The sequence below is a fragment of the Sparus aurata genome, chromosome 8 (assembly GCF_900880675.1).
Source record: "Sparus aurata chromosome 8, fSpaAur1.1, whole genome shotgun sequence".
In the NCBI taxonomy this organism is placed as follows: Eukaryota; Metazoa; Chordata; class Actinopteri; order Spariformes; family Sparidae; genus Sparus; species Sparus aurata.
In genome coordinates, this window is record NC_044194.1 from 32,864,374 (window position 1) to 32,884,499 (window position 20,126).

Sequence of the window (20,126 nt, forward strand, 5' to 3'; positions counted from 1 at the left end):
TATCACAATTATATACATTGTATTATGCTGTAGACATCTAAAATGATGTTTCATAATAGCAAAAACTTTAGAAATTAAAGGAGAACACAAAGTTTTATCCAAAAGAAGGGAAGCCACCTGGCGTTCTTCAGGCACACTTGCACCGAGACAAGGAGAGACCTGAGAACACCCTGTAATTTTCTTTTTTGACATGAACTTTTTCAAGCTGTTCACTTATTCATCAAAGTTTATTAATACTGAACATGTCATCAGTCCAAATTGCATCAAATTCACCTTCTCCTCAGCCACCCTTCTCTATTGCTACCAGGCTGCATGTGTGACGATACACACACACACACACACACACACACACACACACACACACACACACACACACACACAGATTTCACAGACTGGATAGTTTGTACTAAGCAAACTATCCAGTCTGATCCCAATTTTGCCAAGACACAGAGTTATGATGTCAAGCACTTTCAAGCACTTAAACTAAAATCCAAGCACTTTTCAGACCTTAAAAATGCAACAATGAAATTCAAGCACTTTCAAGGATTTCAAGAACCCGTACGAACCCTGTATATTATAGTACATATTGTATACACAGAGAGTGTGTTATATACCATTTCTGATTTAAAAGTGTAACTGAAAAGATTTCCTCCAAAAATCAGAATACACCCCATAAACTTTTGGTGTGGATCCAGATGAAGAGACAGTTCCAGTGATTTTTTTTTCTTACTTTTGGCTTTTTAAAATATACACCCCTTACTCAGCCGTTCGTGTAGACAGTGACATAGTTTTTAACAATGATGCCCTCACCACACACTATGATGTTCACCAACAGTTAAAGCATGAAGTATGAACGAACTGTTAGCTTGGAAATGAAGGATTTCTATTATTATCATCATCATCATCATCATCAAAAACTTTAGAGGAATACTGTGCTAGGGTTACTTTTTTTATCAACTTCTCAGGGAATAATGGTTTTTGATGGAAAAAAGGGTATTTGGGTGGCAATAAAAAAATGAATACACTGTATTTAGAGATGCCTTTCAAAGCACTCAAGGACACTTTCAAGAGCAAGTTAAAACAAACAGCTATGTATCACACATCAGTTTGTACAATGTAATGCGAGTTTTGCTCCCTCATGTTAATAATGTAATTGTTAATAAAACAGTATCAATCATATCCTGGTGTGAGCTAGAATATTAATTATGTTGATCTTCTGTAATTTGGCATTTTGTAGGCCAAATTAGGTTTTATTTGATATTGGATTAAGCTTGATTAAATCAAAGGAGGCTGTTGGGCCTTAGTGGAGGTATACGCTCTGAGTGCATCTCAAGTTTACAAATGTTATCAGAAAAAAGCAGAATTTTGTACATTTTGTGTCAGTTTACTCAACTACAAAAATGTATTCCAGTAAATATTATGATGTTTACCTCAAGGGGCTTTGAGACAAATTGCATTCACTCATTTCAGAAACAGTTACTCAAGTTAGAGTTATCTAGAAAGAATTTGTATACATTTCTTGTCAATTAGTTGATTAATTGACACATTTTTTCCAACTACGGTAACTGTAATAACTGTTTTGCCAATTTATGCAGATAAATTGCAACACACCTCTCTTTTACATAAGTGAAATTGGGGTGATATGACTATTTTGAGACATTAAACAAAACAATTCGGAATTGATAAATCCAGAAAATAAACATTGGGTTTATCATAATCTTCAGTTAAAGCTCTAGTGAATTTACAACTTGTCTGATAAATATTCACATTGCCCATGTGAAGAACCTGCTGTGTATACTACCCTCTAGTGGAAACATGGCAGAAACAAGACACACGCATTTGTGAAACCCCCTTAACCAGATCATTAGTAAAACAGACTGGTTATGTTTGACATAAATCAAATACAAACTCAAAATATTGTGTATGGGGAGAACACCCAAGAGTTTTTTTTCTCTACATTCATTCCACACAAGCCGTATTATCAACTGCCAGAGAAAAATTTGGCAAATGCAAAATCTTGTGTGTTTTCTTCAGATTAAAGCTGTACAGTGCCTTGGCCTCTTCATTTACAAATGGTTCCATTAGAAACGTGCTCAACTATCAGAGATGTATGACCCTTCCAGACAGACAGGGGACTGATTAGGGAAGGGGACTATAAAAATGTTATGTTCCCTTTCACTAATTAACATCTTCACTGCAAAGATGTTGATTAGCAACATCATTTTCCAAGCAAAAATATAATTTTCAAAAACTTTCATCTTGCATTTACATGTAGATTCATTTTAGATGTTATTATTTACAAGTGTAGAGTTTTCGTCATGTTCTTTAGTGTTTCTTTGAGTTTTTAATGTGGTAGAAACAGGAGAATGTCCTGAAGAATATCACCAGAGCCACGTGAACACAAATACCCTCCATTATTTTCTTTGTTGAAGTCTGACAGACAGATCACCATTTTCCCATCTGAATATAAAGAGTGCCTCCTAAAGCTGGCCCAAAACATGGACAACTGTACACTGAATGTAGCTACAACATACAGTTAAGTTTAACACATTTCACTGATGGTCAGTAAATCTGTCTGAAGCTAGAAGTGGCTGTTCTTCCTGTCTGCCTGTTAATAAAAACAATCAGTATTTGGTCTGGCCAGGACCCAGAATGACCTGGTTCATCACTCCAGGACTGTGTGGTCACCAACACAAAAAAATCTCATAAACTACAGTTGTGCAAAATCATAATCTGCAAAATGTCAAAATACAATGCTTTATCAAATGACTTAGGTATAGTTCTGTCCTAGAACATAGAACAACAGAGTGCAAAGAGTGGAGTGTACAGACAGAATAGGTGACCTTCAGGCTCCTGCACAAGCTTGTTTCTAAGGAGAGGACGTTCGCAGAAGCAGAGAGGACAAGCAGAGAGGTGCTACTGCTGATAGTCACACTGTGTTTTAGGGTTCAATAGATATGGTGTGTACATTATGTTGCTGCTTATTAGCTGTGTGTGTCTAAGAGATGGAAGTGTACAAGAGAAGATCACTCGTTACTCGTCAAATACTTGCTATGATTTCATTTTATCAATTAAGTGGTTAAAAAAGACACACTTATTTAAATGCTGAGAGAATCTTGAGAGTGAAATGCTTTTGTACAGCTTCCATTTGTGTTGTATGCATGACAGATATATACATGTATGTATATTCATGTTGTCCACATGTCCAGAACCCTGTCTCCCCTTTGTCTTCATGAGTCCAGTTTTCCAGGATGGATGTTTGAAGAGTGTTCTTTTAAAACCACATCTGAAAGAGAAACCAGAGTACAAAATACTGTATTAGTCACAACAATACTGCGTCTCTGATAATCCAGGCTGTCATTCACTGACAGAGAGAAACGAAGCTTCGAAGCATCCAGGTCAGCCCTAAAAGATACTGGCTGTCATTTATCAATCTTGCATGAAAACAGGTGCAGATTTGAGCACAGAATTGGTCTTACGACAGGACACACGTGTGATTTATGAAACATTCGTATCTGACCAATTCCAGCTTACGAATGATCAGGTCTTGATAAATGCGGCGGCTGAATTTGATCGTCATTAACATGTTACGCCCTTAAATATTCCTGGTTCGGAGGCCTCGCCCACTGAGGTCAAACATGGAGAGAAGAAACACTGGCAAGAAGACTTTTCCGAGAGGGAGATTGGCATCCTGGCAGCGCTGGCACATCAAAGGCACTCCATTCACTTATGCAATGTTGTGCATAAACTGAACAGGCCAAAATAATATCACACACTTTCTCTGGGGTATATAGCAGCGTTCCCCCTGCTGGTCTGAGACGGAGCCACCTGCCCTTCAGCAACCCTAAGCAGCGCTCCACTGTGACCCGTGTACGTGTGTGCGCACTACTGAATCTGCATTCCTGCTCTGTAGGAGGATTTGCCAGCAGGTTTATTAGGTATTCCGTTAATCAGTTGTCATATTTTATTTTAACAAAAAAGTGGCATCAGTAAAAACGTGGACTTTTTTTAAATTAATTTTTTTAATTTTGTTTTATTCGTTTTAAGAATCTGTTTTGATCTGTTCTAAATATGTGATTACTTATGCTTAATGACAGCTAAGGTTGGTTTGATATTTTTTTTCAGACTCAGCCAGATTTTGCTGTGCTGCACTGCAAATCCACAGACTCAGATTTGTGTACACGAGCTCAGACCTGACATGAGATCTGATCGTAGCTTCCGCTCACGTCCAATTTGATAAATGCCGAAGTCTGTGTGGAAATGGTTTTACGCACGGTTTTCTGCTGTACTTTCGTTTGATAAATAAGGGCCATTGTGTATTGTACCTCATATCACTGCTGTTGTCCTGCTGTCTCTTCAGAAGGTTCCTCCTCCATTCTCTCCTCGTCCTGCTCCACGTCCTCCTCCATCCTCTCCTCCCCGCCCGCTTCTTCCCTCTCCTCCTCCTCTGATTTCCTACCTCCCTCCCTGGGTGCTAGAGTCCAACTCTGTCGCCCTCGTTGCCTCTGGCTGCGGCGGACCTTGTGGGCCAGGCCTTTCCTCCTCTGCCCCAGAGAGGAGGTCTGAGTCGGGGCTGTTGTTGGACTAGGGGATTCGGCGAAAGTGGGACACGAAGAGGATGGGGAGGATGGTTTGGACCTTGACAGAGGGCTCTGGGCTGGGGAGAGAGGAGCTGGAGGATGGCTGGCAAATGTAGATGTTATGGCTGCAGAGGACTGTGTGAGTGAACCTGAGGAGGTGTAAGGTTTCTTGGATGGGTAATTGTCCCCTTTGTCCTTCAGGTCTGGATGTAGAGCATAGGTGGAGGATGCACAGACTGTGGATGAATCAGGAGCTGTGGAGCAGCCAGCGGCTTCGCTGTCTGCAGGACCTCTAGGAGGAGAGTCTAGGGAAAACAGGAGAGAATGCTGGGCACACAGTGTACAGTCTGACTGTGAAAACAATAATTATGTTAATCCTTGATGGGATAATCAGAATGTTGCTTCTACGTTTCCTCTTACCAGGGCCACTACTCGTCTGGGACTCATCGGTCATTGGTGGTTCTGCCTCCTCTTGGATCGTTGGTACTGATGCTAGTAGACCTGGCACACACACACACACACACACAAACACACACACACACACACACACACACACAATGTGTAGTAATTGACATCCTGGAAAGTGACAAATTATGTTTTTTGCTCTTAATTACATAATTACATAATCACCACCAGTTAACTGGACACTGTCTGCCTCTCTCACTTGCAGGGAGGGAGGCTGTTTTCTGAGAGAGAGTTCACTCAAGTCTTGGTCATGAGGACTGACCGTTGCAGTTTTTTTACCCTGTTTTTCGGGCAGACATGATGAAGGGTCTGTACAACAGACAGGGTGCCAGACACTTCTCTACGTATAAGTGCAGTATTTTTTTCCTCATACAAGTTGCCAAAGACAGTTACAGTTACTACGTTACTTTAGTTTGGTCATGTAACGTTGCTCTGCTTTGTGGCTTTTCCATTCAAACAGGTTCCATTCGCCAATGCTGAGCCTTTAATACTACCTCCAGAGGCGGATCAGCACCTCAGTGAAATTTCACCCCTCGCTGCATCTGAGACTTTCACACAGAGGAGGGTGCGTAGAATTGACGCAGGATCCCGGCACTCAATGGGCAGTGTGAATGGGGCTAGTGTTTGCCTTGGGTTTAATCAAACCTAACAAAGTGAAAAGTGAATCAGTCAGTGCGTTTACATGCACAGCTTAGTCCGATAACAGCCATAGTTCGACTATGCTGCTCAATCGGACAACTGCAATTATCCGAGTATACATGCCGGTGAGAAAATCGAATTACTGCCGAAAGCATGTCATACCCCGGTACGCTAGGTGGCGATGTGCCCATTTCAACTAGTGTTAACGGCGCACCTCCGGCTGACCTCTTTACGTCACCAGCTACCTCGGCATTCAAGAAAGATGGCGTACGAAGAGCGAGACGAAGCTAAATCTTTGTACACTTCGTATATGGTGTACATGATAATTACACAAACTAGATGCACAATGGCGCTCTTTCTTGCGGTGATTTCGGAGGAAAGACGTCGCCGCCGCCGTCCATCTACTTCCGGCTCACGGCCCCAGGGAAAAATCTCGCGCCTGCGCAGAACGCAAAATCCGATCCGATCCACTGGAAATGTATACATGCAGGAGTAATGCGACTTTCAATCGAATAATCTACGTGGTGTAATTCGACTATGAGAAATCCGATCCGGTCCGATTTTAGTCAGACTAAGGTGTATACATGCATCTTAAAAATCCGATCATAGTCAGACTAATGCAGTAATTCGGTTTTCTTGAGTGTCATGTAAACGCACTGATTGTGGTTTATCAATGTGGATTTCAATAAAATTGCTCAACGGTACTGATGGAAGGTAGATTACGATCAATGAGATTTTGACTGGAGCTGTCAGGGCGATTACATGGTATTCAGATGAGGAATGGTTCCACATAGGTATTAATTGGATACATTTCTATTGGTTGGAATCAGAGAACCTATCCCCTCTCCTCGGCAAGATGCCCAAGTATAATGGGAGAAAGGCTGATTGTTGGAGAGTGAAGCTGAAGTAGTTGGATGGTTTTCTGAGCATAGCCTGGTTTCAGTGAGGGTAGGGGTGCGCGATATGACGATATTAGATCATGAAGGATTGGAACGTGTAGACGATCTGCCAAAGTGCAGAGATCGTAGGAATCGTCTAGGGAACATTCTATAAATTGCAGTTCTATGCTGATGCACCAACGCACCAGACGTATAAAGTTGTTGAAATTGTAAACATTGTTTGAAGTCCCATTTATCCCTTGTCTGAATGAGGGATTTGTCTTTTCCCGGGTTTTATGTGCCCCCTAACAAAAAAGCCGGCCCCAACCTGGCCCCCCTATTAAAACCGGTTTAGAACCACCACTGCGTCAGATGGCAACACGACGAACTTGTTCAATCACTTGAAGAGAAAGCATCCCAAACAGTATGCTGAGAGCCAAACAACAAGGAGCCAGGCGGCACCGCAGCCAGAGGCAGCAGCCAGAGGCAGCAGCTAGCGTGAGACCAAAACAGATAACGTTAACACAGGCATTTGATAAAGGCACTCCGTACGAGAAGACAAGCAAGCGGTGGAAAGAGGTAACAGAAGCAGTTACATTTTAACTTGCAAAAGATATGGTTCCGTTCAAGACAGTGGAAAACGAGGGGTTCAAATGCCTGCTCAAAGTAGTTGATCCCCGGTACGAGCTGCCCAGCCGAAAATACTTCTCTAACACTGCCATACCACGGCTCTACTCTGAATGCCGAGGAAAGATTGAACGCAAAGTTCAGAAGGTCCAATTTTTCACAACAACGAGTGATCTGTGGTCCAGCCGTACTTCAGAGCCTTATTTGAGCCTGACCATTCATTATATCGACGACTGGAGGCTCTGCAGTGCGACTCTGCAAACAACATACTTCCCAGAAGATCACACGAGGGAGCTTATAGCGCAAGGGCTGAGAGATGCTCTTCAATGCTGGGGACTCAAAGAGAATAACATGACCTGCATGACCACAGACAGTGGGACTAACATGGTGAAGGCCCTGGAACTAAACAACTGGACTTGCCTGACCTGCTTTGGGCATAGACTGCGCCTAGCCATTGGTGAGTGGACTTCAAATAAATTAATATAATGCAAAGATGCAAATATAAGGCCTGATGCTTAACAAATCTGGATCAGATAAAAAAAACAACGCAATGGGTTAAAGAAAAGCACCTTATCAATGATGATTTGCAGCATAACTTCAGAATAAACTAGGGACACAGAAAAAAGTAATTTATTACATTAGTCTATGATTAAAAAACATTTCATTGAAATGTTCTTTATTTACTTTATGGGCAAATATATAATTAGACTTAATTAATTAGATCACTTTTGCTGAAATATAACCATACATTATAACAATAAAATCAGAATCAGATGTAAATGTACCTTTTGCTGATTTTAGTTAAATTTTATCATTACATCTGGTTAATATATCAAGCTCTTCTTCTTTTAGAAAAAAGTGCCAAAGACCCTCGAGTTGTTCGCACAACATCTGTATACAAGAAAGTGGTGAGTGCATTCTCCTTCAGCTGGAAGAAGAAAAGGGATTTAAGTCAAGCTCAAACAGAACTTAAACTACCTCAAAAAAAAAAACTCATAACAGAGTCACCAACCAGATGGGGTTCCAAACTTGCCATGATTGAGAGAGTGTTGGACCAATAAAAGGCCATTTCACAGGTCCTGAAGGCCGACAAGAAGACAAGGCACTTGGTACCATTATGGCAAGATCTTGATGTAATGGAGTGCGTTAAGAAGGCCCTTGGTCCACTGAGAGATTTCACTGATGCACTTTCAGGGAAGGACTATGTGAGCGTCTCATATGTCAAGCCAGTCCTGCACCTGCTGAGAGTCGACCTCCTTAACCTCATTGATGATGACAGTAAGCTAACCAACACAATCAAGACAACTATCCTCAACTACCTCACTGAAAAATACCAGGATCCCACCACTGATGCCCTGCTGGACATGGCTTTGCTTCTGGATCCAAGCTTCAAAACCCAGTACATTGACAAGAAAGAGGAAGTACCACAGGTAAACCTCAGTCGATAGTGATTACATTTCACAGATATAAAACAAAAGAAGAAGTCCTACGTAGGGCCTGGGAAAAGAAAGAAATCCTCCTCAACGAGCAGTGAATATTTTTTGATCACGACTACCCTACCGTCGTCCTGAACAAACGGAAGGAATATAACGAGGTGATGCAAATAGTAAAGGAGAAGAGGATCCGCTTCCAGACTCCATATCCAGCCAGGCTACGGGTCTTTTATGAGGATGGGACACGACTCTACCACACGATCAACGAGGCCACAAGAGACATGGAGGACAGAGGTCTCCCGGTTAAAGTGGTGCCCCCACCAGAGGACCCATTTGAGAAACTGAACCGAAACCCCTGGCACGCAGTGAGAGGAGGACGAGCAGCGCGCGGCGGAGACTCACCCCGGAGAGCCGATATAAGAGAAAAGCTTCAGGTCTTCAGACACACATCTGCTTAAAAAGTGATGGAAATGTTTCGAATAAGACCCTAATCGAGGTAACATAGAACACAATCAGCTCCACTCAGCTCTACTCAGCTTAAAAGTTTCAAACAAAACTCATCACCAGATAAGATAGATACATAAGCCATAATGCATTACTCAGGTAGTGATCTTATTTTGTACTTTTCCCCCAAATCTCCTGGAAATAAGAGGTGTTAAAATAAGTCTGAGGTTGAAAACACTGAACACCTAATGGGATGGACACTTAATGGACTAAGCTGCTTTGGAGGGCCCTTCACCCTCGGGTGTCTGAGGAGGCTTTCCCTCCAAAGCCAGAGATACTCTGGTTGTTTAAGGGATCATTTCACAGAAACCTTACCCTTGGAAGCTACTGTATGGCTTTTGTTAAGTTTGTTCAATGTTAATAACTGTATTTGTTCACGTCTCTTTTTCAATGTTTTACCAGAGGGAGGTTCTGTAGCACACACTGATGACAATTTAAGTTTGCGTAAAAAAAGTCATGGCTAATCAAAAACTCAGGATTGTCTCCTTTAATGTAAAATTAAACCCAGTAAAACGTATTCTGTAAAGATTCTGTCAAAAATGAAAAGAGAGAAGGCACAAGTTGTTTACTTACAAGAAACACACTTAAATGATGTGGAGCAAATTAAGAAAAATGGGCTTCACAAATATATTTTTTTCATCATATAAATCCAAGCATAAGAGAGGTGTTGCTGTTTTACTTTCTAACAAAGTAACCTTTGAACAGACATATGTTCAGAAAGATAAAGAGGGCAGATTTATCCTGATTAAAGGAATATTAGAAGGGACAGATATCACCCTGCTGAACATATATGCTCCTCCTGGAAGTAACATCTTGTTCTTTAAGAAGATTTTTGATATAATAGTGAGCCATTCTGAAGGAGTATTGATATGTAGGGGGGATTTAAATTTGCACTTACAGCCAAAACTAGATGTATCAAACCTATCGCACACCTCTAAGACAGTAAGCAAAAAATTTAAAGAATTGATGAATGATATAGGCTTAATAGATATATGAAGAGAAATGTTTCCTAATGCAAGACAATATACACATTATTCTAGCGTCCACTCGGTATACACTAGAATTGATTACTTCATCATATTCAGCAGAGATAGGTCAAGAATTATAGACTCAGGGATTGGTACAATAGACTTGAGTGACCATGCCCCGATATACCTTACTCTCAATTTGGAAGGTTACCGAAGAAATACAACATGGTGGTTTAACGCTAGCCTTCTCAACGACTCATCCTTCAAAAAACAAATGACTAATGAAATTCAGATGTACATAAAAGAAAATGTTAAAAGGAGAGACCTCAGCACCCATGATATGGGATGCAGCAAACGCGGGGTAAGATCATAGCTGTGTCCTCACACAAAAAAAAGCTAAAGCAAAGAAAATTACTTGGATTACAAAACCAGCTAAAGCAACTGGAAAGCTTGCATGCACAGAATCAAGAGGCAAGGACCCTGCAACAAATAAAAAAATTAGAAATGAAATTAATCTAATGTATACTCAAGGAATAGAGAAAAAAAAATGCTATTTACTTGACAAAGATGCTATGAAAACGGCTCTAAATTTAAGAAATTATTGGCTAGGAAATTGAAAAAGCAATATGCAAATAATACAATACATAAAATACGGGACCCTGAAAAAAACAGTATCGAAAGCAAACAAGAACGGATACAAGAGACTTTTGAGTCATTCTTCAAGCAGCTTCATTCCAGGACAGTAGAAGTCCAAGAAGATCAAATTGATTCATTTTTGGAAACCCTAGATTTATCAGCTATGACCGAAGAACAGAACAAGGCCCTAAGCAAAGAAATAACGCCAGAAGAGTTAACTGAGGCAATAAATAGACTAAAAACTAACAAATCACCAGGCAGCGATGGTTTTACAACCGAGTGGTACAAGGCGTTCAAAGTGGAGCTTATGCCCATACTGCTAACTACATGTAATTGGGCATTAAAAAAAGCAGAGACCCCACCCTCTTGGAAAGAGGCTATCATTACTCTTATACATAAAGAGGGGAAAGACAAGACTGAATGTGGTTCATACAGGCCGATTTCGATACTTAATGTTGACTACCGCATATATACATCTATAATGGCCAAAAGAATGGAAAAATTACTCCCCAACTTAATCCATAATGACCAAACTGGGTTTATACATATGCGGCAAACGCAAGACAACATAAGACGCACTCTGCACATTATGCACAATATTAAACAACACAAGGTGAAGTCACTAATCTTGAGCCTGGACGCGGAAAAAGCCTTCGACTCGGTCAGCTGGCGATACCTTTTTAGAGTCCTATTTAAATTTGGCTTTAGTGAAATAATGATAAACAGCATTAAAGCCATTTATGATAACCCCACGGCAAGAATCAAAATAAACGGTCACAGAACCACTTATGTTGGAAAGAGGAGTGAGACAAGGCTGTGCATGGTCTCCGCTTCTCTTTGCAATGTTTTTAGAGCCATTAGCCCAGCATATTCGACAGAATAACAAAATTAAAGGAATACAAATTAACAAGGTAGAGCATAAAATAGCGTGTTATACGGACGACGTCATCCTGTACCTTGGAAAACCTGAGATGTCTCTGCCAGAAGTCATGATGTCCTTAAAAAACTTTGGTTCTATATCAGGATATAAACTGAACGTCAATAAAACTGAAACCCTTGCATATAATTTTAATCCTTTTTAATTTCCTAATTAAAGGAAACGTACCCTCTGAGATGGAAGACAGAATCTTTCAAATATTTGGGAGTGATTTTACCTAAAGATCTGGCAAAAGTATATGAGAAGAATTACCACTCCCTGAGCCATAAAATCAAAGAGGATCTTATAAGGTGGAATCTCATACCCTTCCTGAATCTAAACTCGAGAATAGAAACAACTAAAATCAACATCTTACCGAGATTCCTGTATCTATTTCAAACGCTCCCAGTCATGATTACTGAAAATCAATTTGCTGAATGGGACAAAATTATATCAAGATTCCTTTGGCAGGGGAAAAAACCTCGAGTCCGATATAAAACGCTACAACTACCGAAACAGAAAGGCGGTTGGGGTCTACCATCTCTGAGGAATTACTACATCTCAGCACAGATGAGAGCATTACTCTGCTGGAGTAATCCCGCCTATAAAGCACAATGGAAAGATATCGAATGCAGCGTGATACCTGATTTTCATATACAAGCTGCATTACTGGACAAAAACTTACAACAATACATAGATAGACTAGAGAATCCGTGGGTAAAATCCTCTCTCAAGATCTGGAGTTCATTAATTAGAAAACACAAATTGTATGAAGATATTGTTTAGTTGGTGTGCCTATGATTCGGATTTCACAGCAAATAAATTTGACAGTAGATTCAAGGTTTGGATTAATAAAGGCATTACATCTCTATGAAGCATTACACAAAAGGAGGTTATTGTAAGTTTTCAAACTCTAATGGTCAACTTTTCTCTACAAAAACAAGACTTTTACAGATACCTTCAACTCCGGCACTACTACAATCATAAATTAAAAAACAAGGATATTAGAGAAGCCAGTAAACCTCTTGTTCAACTATTTACCAAAGCGTATGAATCAAACATTAAAAGAGGGGTTATTTCCCAATTATATAAGAGTCTACAAAATGTTGAAACTTCCTCAACAAAATACATACAAGAAAAATGGGAACGGGAAGGAGGTTTTACAATAACGGACAATGAATGGGAGGACATCTGTGTATTACAATGGAAAATTACAAAATCACATGCATGAAAGGAATTTTGCTGGAAGAATGTAACTCGATATTTCATCACCCCACTCATGAAGGGGTACCAAAATAATGGTAGCTCTCAGTGTTGGCAGAATTGTGGATGTCGGGCTGCAGGTCATTATCATGTGTTTTGGGAATGTCCAAACATACAAAATTACTGGAAAGATATACATAAGGCAATACAGGATGTTTTTAACACACATATACCATTTGATTTCAAAATCATGTACTTGAGTTATATCCCCCCTGAACTGAGTGCTATTGACAAATATTTAATGGGTGCACTACTGGCAGCAGGAAAAAAGGCCCTAACTAAAAGATGGATGCTGCAGACTGGACCTACAATTGATAACTGGATAGATGTAACAATAGAGATATATACCATGGAAAAGGTTACTTTTTCTCTCAACCTAAAGATAGACGTATTCATGACACACTGGGAGAAATGGGTACATTTCATCAGACCTCTAAGACCAGATTTTGTTACGGTAACAAGTTGAAGGAACACTCCCTGTTTATTTGACTTCTTTGTCTCTGGGTTTCCAAATGTATCTCAGAAATGTGAATATAAATGAATGAGTCCAAACTGCTACAGACTTTCTACTTATTTTTCATTTTATGTATTTTTTCCCCCCTCCTTTTTACCCCTCTGGATGTAAAAAGTTCACTCGTATGTTTTTTTATGTTTTCTTTCTCTTTCTTAATATATATATCTTTACATATAAAAAGGGAGTGGACAGGGGACATTTGGAACAAGAAATTATTGATACAAAACCCTTGGTTCTGTACAATTTTGATGCCAACAACTGTAAATCCATTTGTACTTGTCAATTGATGCGAAACTTCCTAATAAAAAGATAATTACAAAAAAAAAAAGAAAGAGGAAGTACAAGCCAGAGCTGTGTCTGAGCTGGAGTCCATATTGAATGTACAAGCACAGAATCCGCTCCCATCCACATCACAGAGTCCTGAGGCAGAAGAACACACACCACCAAAGAAAGCAAAGAAAACATTAGCTAGCTTTTTAAAAATCTCAGGTGCTTTATCTACAGCTGGCACATCAGCTTCCCTCCCATCTCTAAGAGAGGCAACAGATGGGGAAATGAAGGCCTATCTTTCCACACCAAATGCAGACAGTGAGATGGATCCTCTTGAATGGTGGAAAATGCACGAGGGAAACTTTCCATGAGTTAGCCAACTAGCGCAAAAGTATCTGTGCATTCCAGCAACAAGCACTCCCTCAGGACGAGTCTTCAGCACAGGTGGCAACATTGTAACTTGCCAAAGGGCTACTCTCAATCCAGATAAAGTTGACAAAATGGTTTTCCTGGCTAAAACTCTGTGATAGGAATCTGTCATGATGTCTCCAGAAGGAGATAAACACTCTTAAAAAGATATCTGAACAGTAATATGTTCTAAAGCTTCTGGATCTTTAATAATCAGGTTATAGACACTACAGTTTGATAATTTTCGCTCAAAATTGTTGCACTAAAAGAGATAACCACAGTTACTTTAGTTTGCATTTTTATGTGACCCTTTTCAATAAGCCATTTAGTGTTTTGATATACTTAAATCCTGTTAAAATAACTGTTGAATAAAACAGTATTGTCTTCATTGATATTTTACTTTCATGTTTATTGAAAGCTACCTTTTATGTTGCAAGAATGCACTTTCAGAGTGTTGTTGTTTACCTTTTAGTATGTTTACGTTGTTTGCACATGTTGACAAAACAAAAAACAAATTTAAATAAAAATCTGTTTAGAAAGGATCTTTGGCCTAAATTGTCTGTTTTTCTTTTTTCAATTTAAGATTGTGATTAAATCGTAATTGGGATTTTATTTTTTAAAAATCGTGATATGATATTTTTGCCATATCGCTCACCGATAAGTGAGGGCTAGCATCTTAATAAGTGAAGGAATAAAAAATACAGGTATTAAATCAGCTTTATTGACAGCGGACTGGCAGTTACACAGACCAACTGAGAAGGCTGTAATAAGTGAGCGACAGTGTATGCTTATAAACAACAGTAAACGGAAATGTTACTTTCTACCATATGTGACTTATATGACTATGACCCGGCATCCATGATGTAGCTGTGCATCAGAAGGACAACGGCTAAGGTTTGCATAGCAAGATATGGCCACAGTAGCAAAAGTAACACAGACAAGCAGCATGGTTGGCTGGTCCTGTGGAGGTGGTTCCTCATCTGTAGATGAGCTACAAAAATGTGCCTTCCTATTGGTCCAACTGCTTATTGAGGTGAAGGTGTTGTGTTCACTGTGCCCCTGAAAACAGTAGTCCTACTAATGACGGTAACAGCAATTGAAAGCAGTGATGTTCACTGCAGTATATAGCGAAACTGGTATACATTCTGTAGTATATACTGTGTGTTGTCCGTTTATAGACACCACGTGCTAATGTTAGTCATGTTCAGGTCAGTCTTGTTAGTTGACTTACTGAGTCCTCTGTAATGGGAGAGTTGCTGGTAAACTTGTTTCATTCTCTCAATGTTGAGTCTGCTGCCCTCTGCATGGTTGATCATAGGTTTGGGGTAATTCACTCCCACCACACAATTAGCTGCCTTCTGGACCGACTCTGGGGCGTTCCATGGCTCATAGATGTACCGGTTTGGGTAGTCCTTCAAAATAGGGATGTATCGCCTGCAAGGAATTACAACAGAACAGTTCAAAACCATTTGAACCTCAATTGTCTTTGCTGCTGACATTAACAAGCATGATCAGACACACAGACGAGACATCCCTGAGCTCACATAGATTTTATATGGGAAGTAGGAGATACTGTAGGGTATAAAGTCTACCTGATGTAGTCTCCTGAGGGGTCTGTTCTTCTTCCAAAGCCAACAGGACAGTAGCAGTGGAAGAACTGCTGGAAAAAGGCACTGCAGGACAGCCACATCCAGCTACCAGCATTCACACTCCAATCTGCATCCAGCAGCAGCTCCTCAAACACCTGCGGGAACAACAGACACAAAATGCTACATGATGTATACTGTCCATTGGTCCTACATCGAACTTGGCACAAGAGGTCATCGATGCTGCCCCTAAACAGTGTACAAACAAACTAGCTTTAAATGTTCTCCACCTGTGATACATCAGGTTTAGACTTCTTAATGAAAAACTGTTGTGTCCTACCCTCATGCCGCTCTCCCAGCTGACCCACAGGTCTCCCCTGGTGAGGAAACAGGCCACAGCATGTCGGGCCAGGTGGTGGATCCAGCCCTCTTGTCTTAGCTGCGTCATGATGGCATCAATCCAGGGAAAACCAGTCCGACCCTCAGCCCACTTGGCCAGTGCCTCTGGGTTCTGGTCCCATGGGATCTGGAGACATGTGACACGTACAAGACAGGAGAGAGACAATGACTATATGCTCTTCTTTCACTCTACAGGAGACCAATCCTTTATCTATATATCTTTATGCACCTTATCCACCAAAACAAATTCCTCATTGGTGTTAAATCCTTTTTGGTAATAAATCTGATTCTGATTCTACTTAAAGTGAAACTCTCGCCAAAATGCAACCAAGGCTTTATTTGTGATTGAATATGAGTCAACCCTTTGGGTAAATGCATAATTATGACGAAAGAGGCACTTTTAAGATTTACCATAGTTTCGGTTTCGGGCAAGCTAATTTTGAATCGAAGTGCTAGGGGCAGGGATACGATGGCGTCAAAATCCCTATTTTTAGAACACTAAGAAGGCTCAACACAACAACTATCCACGCGAGATGTCACATGACTTTTCCAGCTGCTGATTGTAGTATTGCTTGTGATATGAGGCTTCCTTTTCAACATGGACGTCAATGTTGCTTTTTGCTACTGACAAAACAATGAATTAGCCGTGCATTCATATGGAACTAAGCTTGAGGAGTGTCCCACCATTACTCTCCTTCCTGATGGTCGCACTCGTAGATTGACACTTTTTGCCTGCCATGACAGCTGCGCGCCAGAGATGCAGCAGCTAACATGAGTAGTTAAAAAAAACCCTTCTTTTTAATAAACTGTGTACACAAACAATGTTCTCAATGCTCGTGTTTATGAGTAGAGCCCCTGGTGATGCTACGAGCAAAGTTTCATGTTGTGTCCAGCCTTCTTAGTGTTCTAAAAATAGCGATTTTGATGCCATCGTATCTTGCCCCGAGCACTCCCATTCAAAATTAACGTGCCTGAAACCGAAACTACGGTAAATCTTAAAAATGCCTCTTTCGTTATAATTATGTATTTACCTGAAGGTTTGACTCGTATTCAATCACAAATAAAGCCTTGGTTGCATTTTGGCGAGAGTTTCACTTTAAGTGTCTTTACCTCAGTTTATGTTGCTCTTGAAACAATCACTGATTACATTCCAGCTAAAGCCCAAAAAAACACATGCATGTAATTCTAATTATTCAGTTGTACCTGAACTACAATTTCAGTAAACATTAATGAATTCCACACATCTGCATAGGTTTTCTTTTGTCAGTGCGTGAGTCATGTTATAATCATAAACACCACTGTATTGGAATCGGCAAAGGCTGACATTCAATGTGCCACCTGCTCATCAGGAGGAATTTGGGGTTCGGTAGCTTGCTCAAGCAGCAACGTGCAGCCTTGGGAGCTGGGGAATCGAACCAGCGACCCCTGATTACTGGACAACCAGCTGTACCTCATGAGCCACAGCCGCCCAGTTGCTAACGTCATATCTACAGGCCAGAGTGCTGCAAACATTCTGAGCAAAAATAAAGGTTGTTCACAAGTTTCCCCCCGTGTATAGCTTTTCTTTTAAACTGAGTGGTGCAGAGGCCAACCTGGACACAGATTGGGTTTCCATCCATGCGATCAAAGTTTGGGTTGTTGGTGGCAGCTGTGTAGAAGAACTCTCTCCATAATAACTGGCCAAACAGGGACAGAGGGGGGCTGCAACGCTTACGGAGCTGAGGGAATGGAGAAAAGGTCAGCATAGGAAAGAGTAACCTGCATCAGTGTGTGTTTGTGTAGCCTACACTAAAATCTTAAGTGGCAGACCACAGTACCTTCATGTAGAGCTCTCTGAGGTTGTAGTACAAAACCCTACAGGACAGACAACCGAAACGCAAGTAGGGACTTAAGCCAGTGGGACTGGCATACAGAGAGCATGTGTTGACCCGGGGGTGCTCCAAGTTGGCCACCCACACCTAAATAGATGGACACAGAACATTTAAGTGATCATCTATGGTCATGTAAAACAAACACACTCAACTCTGGATTCTTCACATTTGAAAAGGGGCACTCAGTAGTTTTAAAGAAGAAAGTCAAACTCAAAACCGTAGTATTTCCAACATAAATACAAACTCACAAATAAATATTTTTTCCATAGGTGGATAAACAAAGTATTCTCAGAGGAAACTAAGGTCCTCACAACAACGGTTGAAACTAGAGATGTGGCAGGGTCCACCACATATATACAAAGTAGAACAGTACAAGGTCATAGGTCAGTTTGTCTATTCAGTTTATTCAGTCATGAAAACAAAAATAGTTTGTTTATTTAGGTTGTTTAGGCATAGGCTACAGGCATAGTATTGCAGTATTGTAACACGGTTAGACTCAATATGGACAGATGTAAAACAGATGATGAAAATCAATAAAGCAGAACCACAGATATCACCTTCTCTGTTCCATGTGTTTTTCTTCCTTTTCAAAACCTGGTGCCTACATTACTCTCAATGTAACTTAGACACATGTTATTAAAAAATGCACTAGTACTCCCCAAAACCTGTAAACATACTTTAATGAGTAAAACTGGTGGAGCTAGGCCCAGTGATTAAAAACCAGATTGGAATTAACAGGGAGCAAAAATTGCATGTTCCGAGAAGAAACTCACAGCAGCAGAGTAAATATGATACTGTTGTCATACAAGGATCACAGCCATAGTATTGGACGATTAAGTGATAGGTTGCCACTGTAACTTAATTAAAATGCTGTGGATTAGACAGCAATATGGTCTAAACTCAACTTCTGGTTTACCTTTTTGTCCAGATGTTTATTGAGTCTGTCCAAGGCCTCTGACTCTCCTCCCTGCCAAATAGCTGGAGGCAAACCTTCTGTCCTGAACCCTGGATACATTCAGATCAGGTAAAGGTCAAATACAAAGCAGCTACTGTGAATTTAGTCATGTTTTTTCAAACCAATATTGTCTATTAATATCAGCCAACCGGTTGACAACAATGTTCAGCTAGTGTGGAATAATTTACCAATTCAATCCCAACAGTGATTAATAAACTTTTCAAATCACTCTCCTTGCTGTCCCTAAATATGCAGTGCTCATCAGCATCATCATCTAGCTGCTTGCATATTCAATCTTGAAAATGTATGATAAATAATCATATATACCTAGTTCTTCCAGTGAAGGTATACTGTATAGCTGGTCGTGGTTGTCAGCCATTTTAGTGCGACATTTGTCCATCTGCTGCTGGGTGATGGGAGGCAGAGGTCTCCTAGGCAACTCCAGTCTGCTCACAATGGTCTGAAACCGTTTAAAGGTCAGAGGAGGACTGTTGTTGTTCATCTCTATTATCCTGTGATGGACAGAACAAACATAGCGGTGAATTTATATAACCGGTTTGATTGGCGGCAACTTTCACCTTAAATATCCAAATATAAACAAACATACACAAATAAAAAGTACATTTTTTTTTTTTTTACATGAAAAGGTAAAAGTAAGACCAAACCTTTGACCTGATGTTTGTGGTGAAAAATTATCAAACACTGTATAAATACACACACTGATCTGGCGTAACATTATGACCACCTGCCTAATCATCGATCAGACTGGGATCTGTGGAATTTGTAGGCCTGGTCAACACCTTGGGGTTCTTTATTGTGTTCCTCAAGCTGTTCCTGAGCATTGTTTGCAGTGTGTCAGGGCACATTTTCCTACTGGTGGGCCACTGCCATCAGGTGGTGTTGTTGTGATGGTGGTGGTGTGGTGGTGGTGGTGGTGGGGGGGTACTTGGTCCACAAGAGTGTTTGGATGGGTGGTGCGTGTCAAGTGGCATTCACATGAATGCCAGCACCTAAGGTCTCCCAGCAGAACATTGCATTTTGATGAGATGATCAATGTTATTCACGTCACCTGTCAGTGGTTTTAATGTTGTGGCTTTACACAATGTACAATTGTTAATACACAGCTGAACTAATTATCAGCAGCTTCAAACAGGAACTTTTGATTTTCAACCAGCATTGTATGACTACAATGTTGATAATATATACGAATGAAC

The 20,126-nt window shown here is 40.5% G+C and overlaps 1 protein-coding gene across 2 annotated transcripts in view; it reads right to left on the reverse strand.

Annotated features, from left to right (window-relative positions):
* Positions 1-1,372: 1,372 nt before the first annotated feature.
* Positions 1,373-20,126, reverse strand: part of cry2 (cryptochrome circadian regulator 2) — a 34,592-nt gene continuing 15,838 nt past the window's right edge. Inside the window, exons 4-13 of one of the 2 annotated variants that reach the window (XM_030426952.1) lie at positions 19,240-19,424; positions 18,874-18,962; positions 17,904-18,044; positions 17,679-17,804; positions 16,028-16,213; positions 15,694-15,845; positions 15,333-15,535; positions 5,001-5,081; positions 4,326-4,885; positions 1,373-3,286 (exon numbers count right to left, since the gene is read on the reverse strand). In XM_030426952.1, the coding sequence (XP_030282812.1) occupies positions 4,332-4,885; positions 5,001-5,081; positions 15,333-15,535; positions 15,694-15,845; positions 16,028-16,213; positions 17,679-17,804; positions 17,904-18,044; positions 18,874-18,962; positions 19,240-19,424 (1,717 nt within the window). In that variant the 3' untranslated portion in view covers positions 1,373-3,286; positions 4,326-4,331. The remainder of the gene's footprint in view (positions 3,287-4,325; positions 4,886-5,000; positions 5,082-15,332; positions 15,536-15,693; positions 15,846-16,027; positions 16,214-17,678; positions 17,805-17,903; positions 18,045-18,873; positions 18,963-19,239; positions 19,425-20,126) is intronic. The other variant, XM_030426953.1, reaches the window with a different exon arrangement.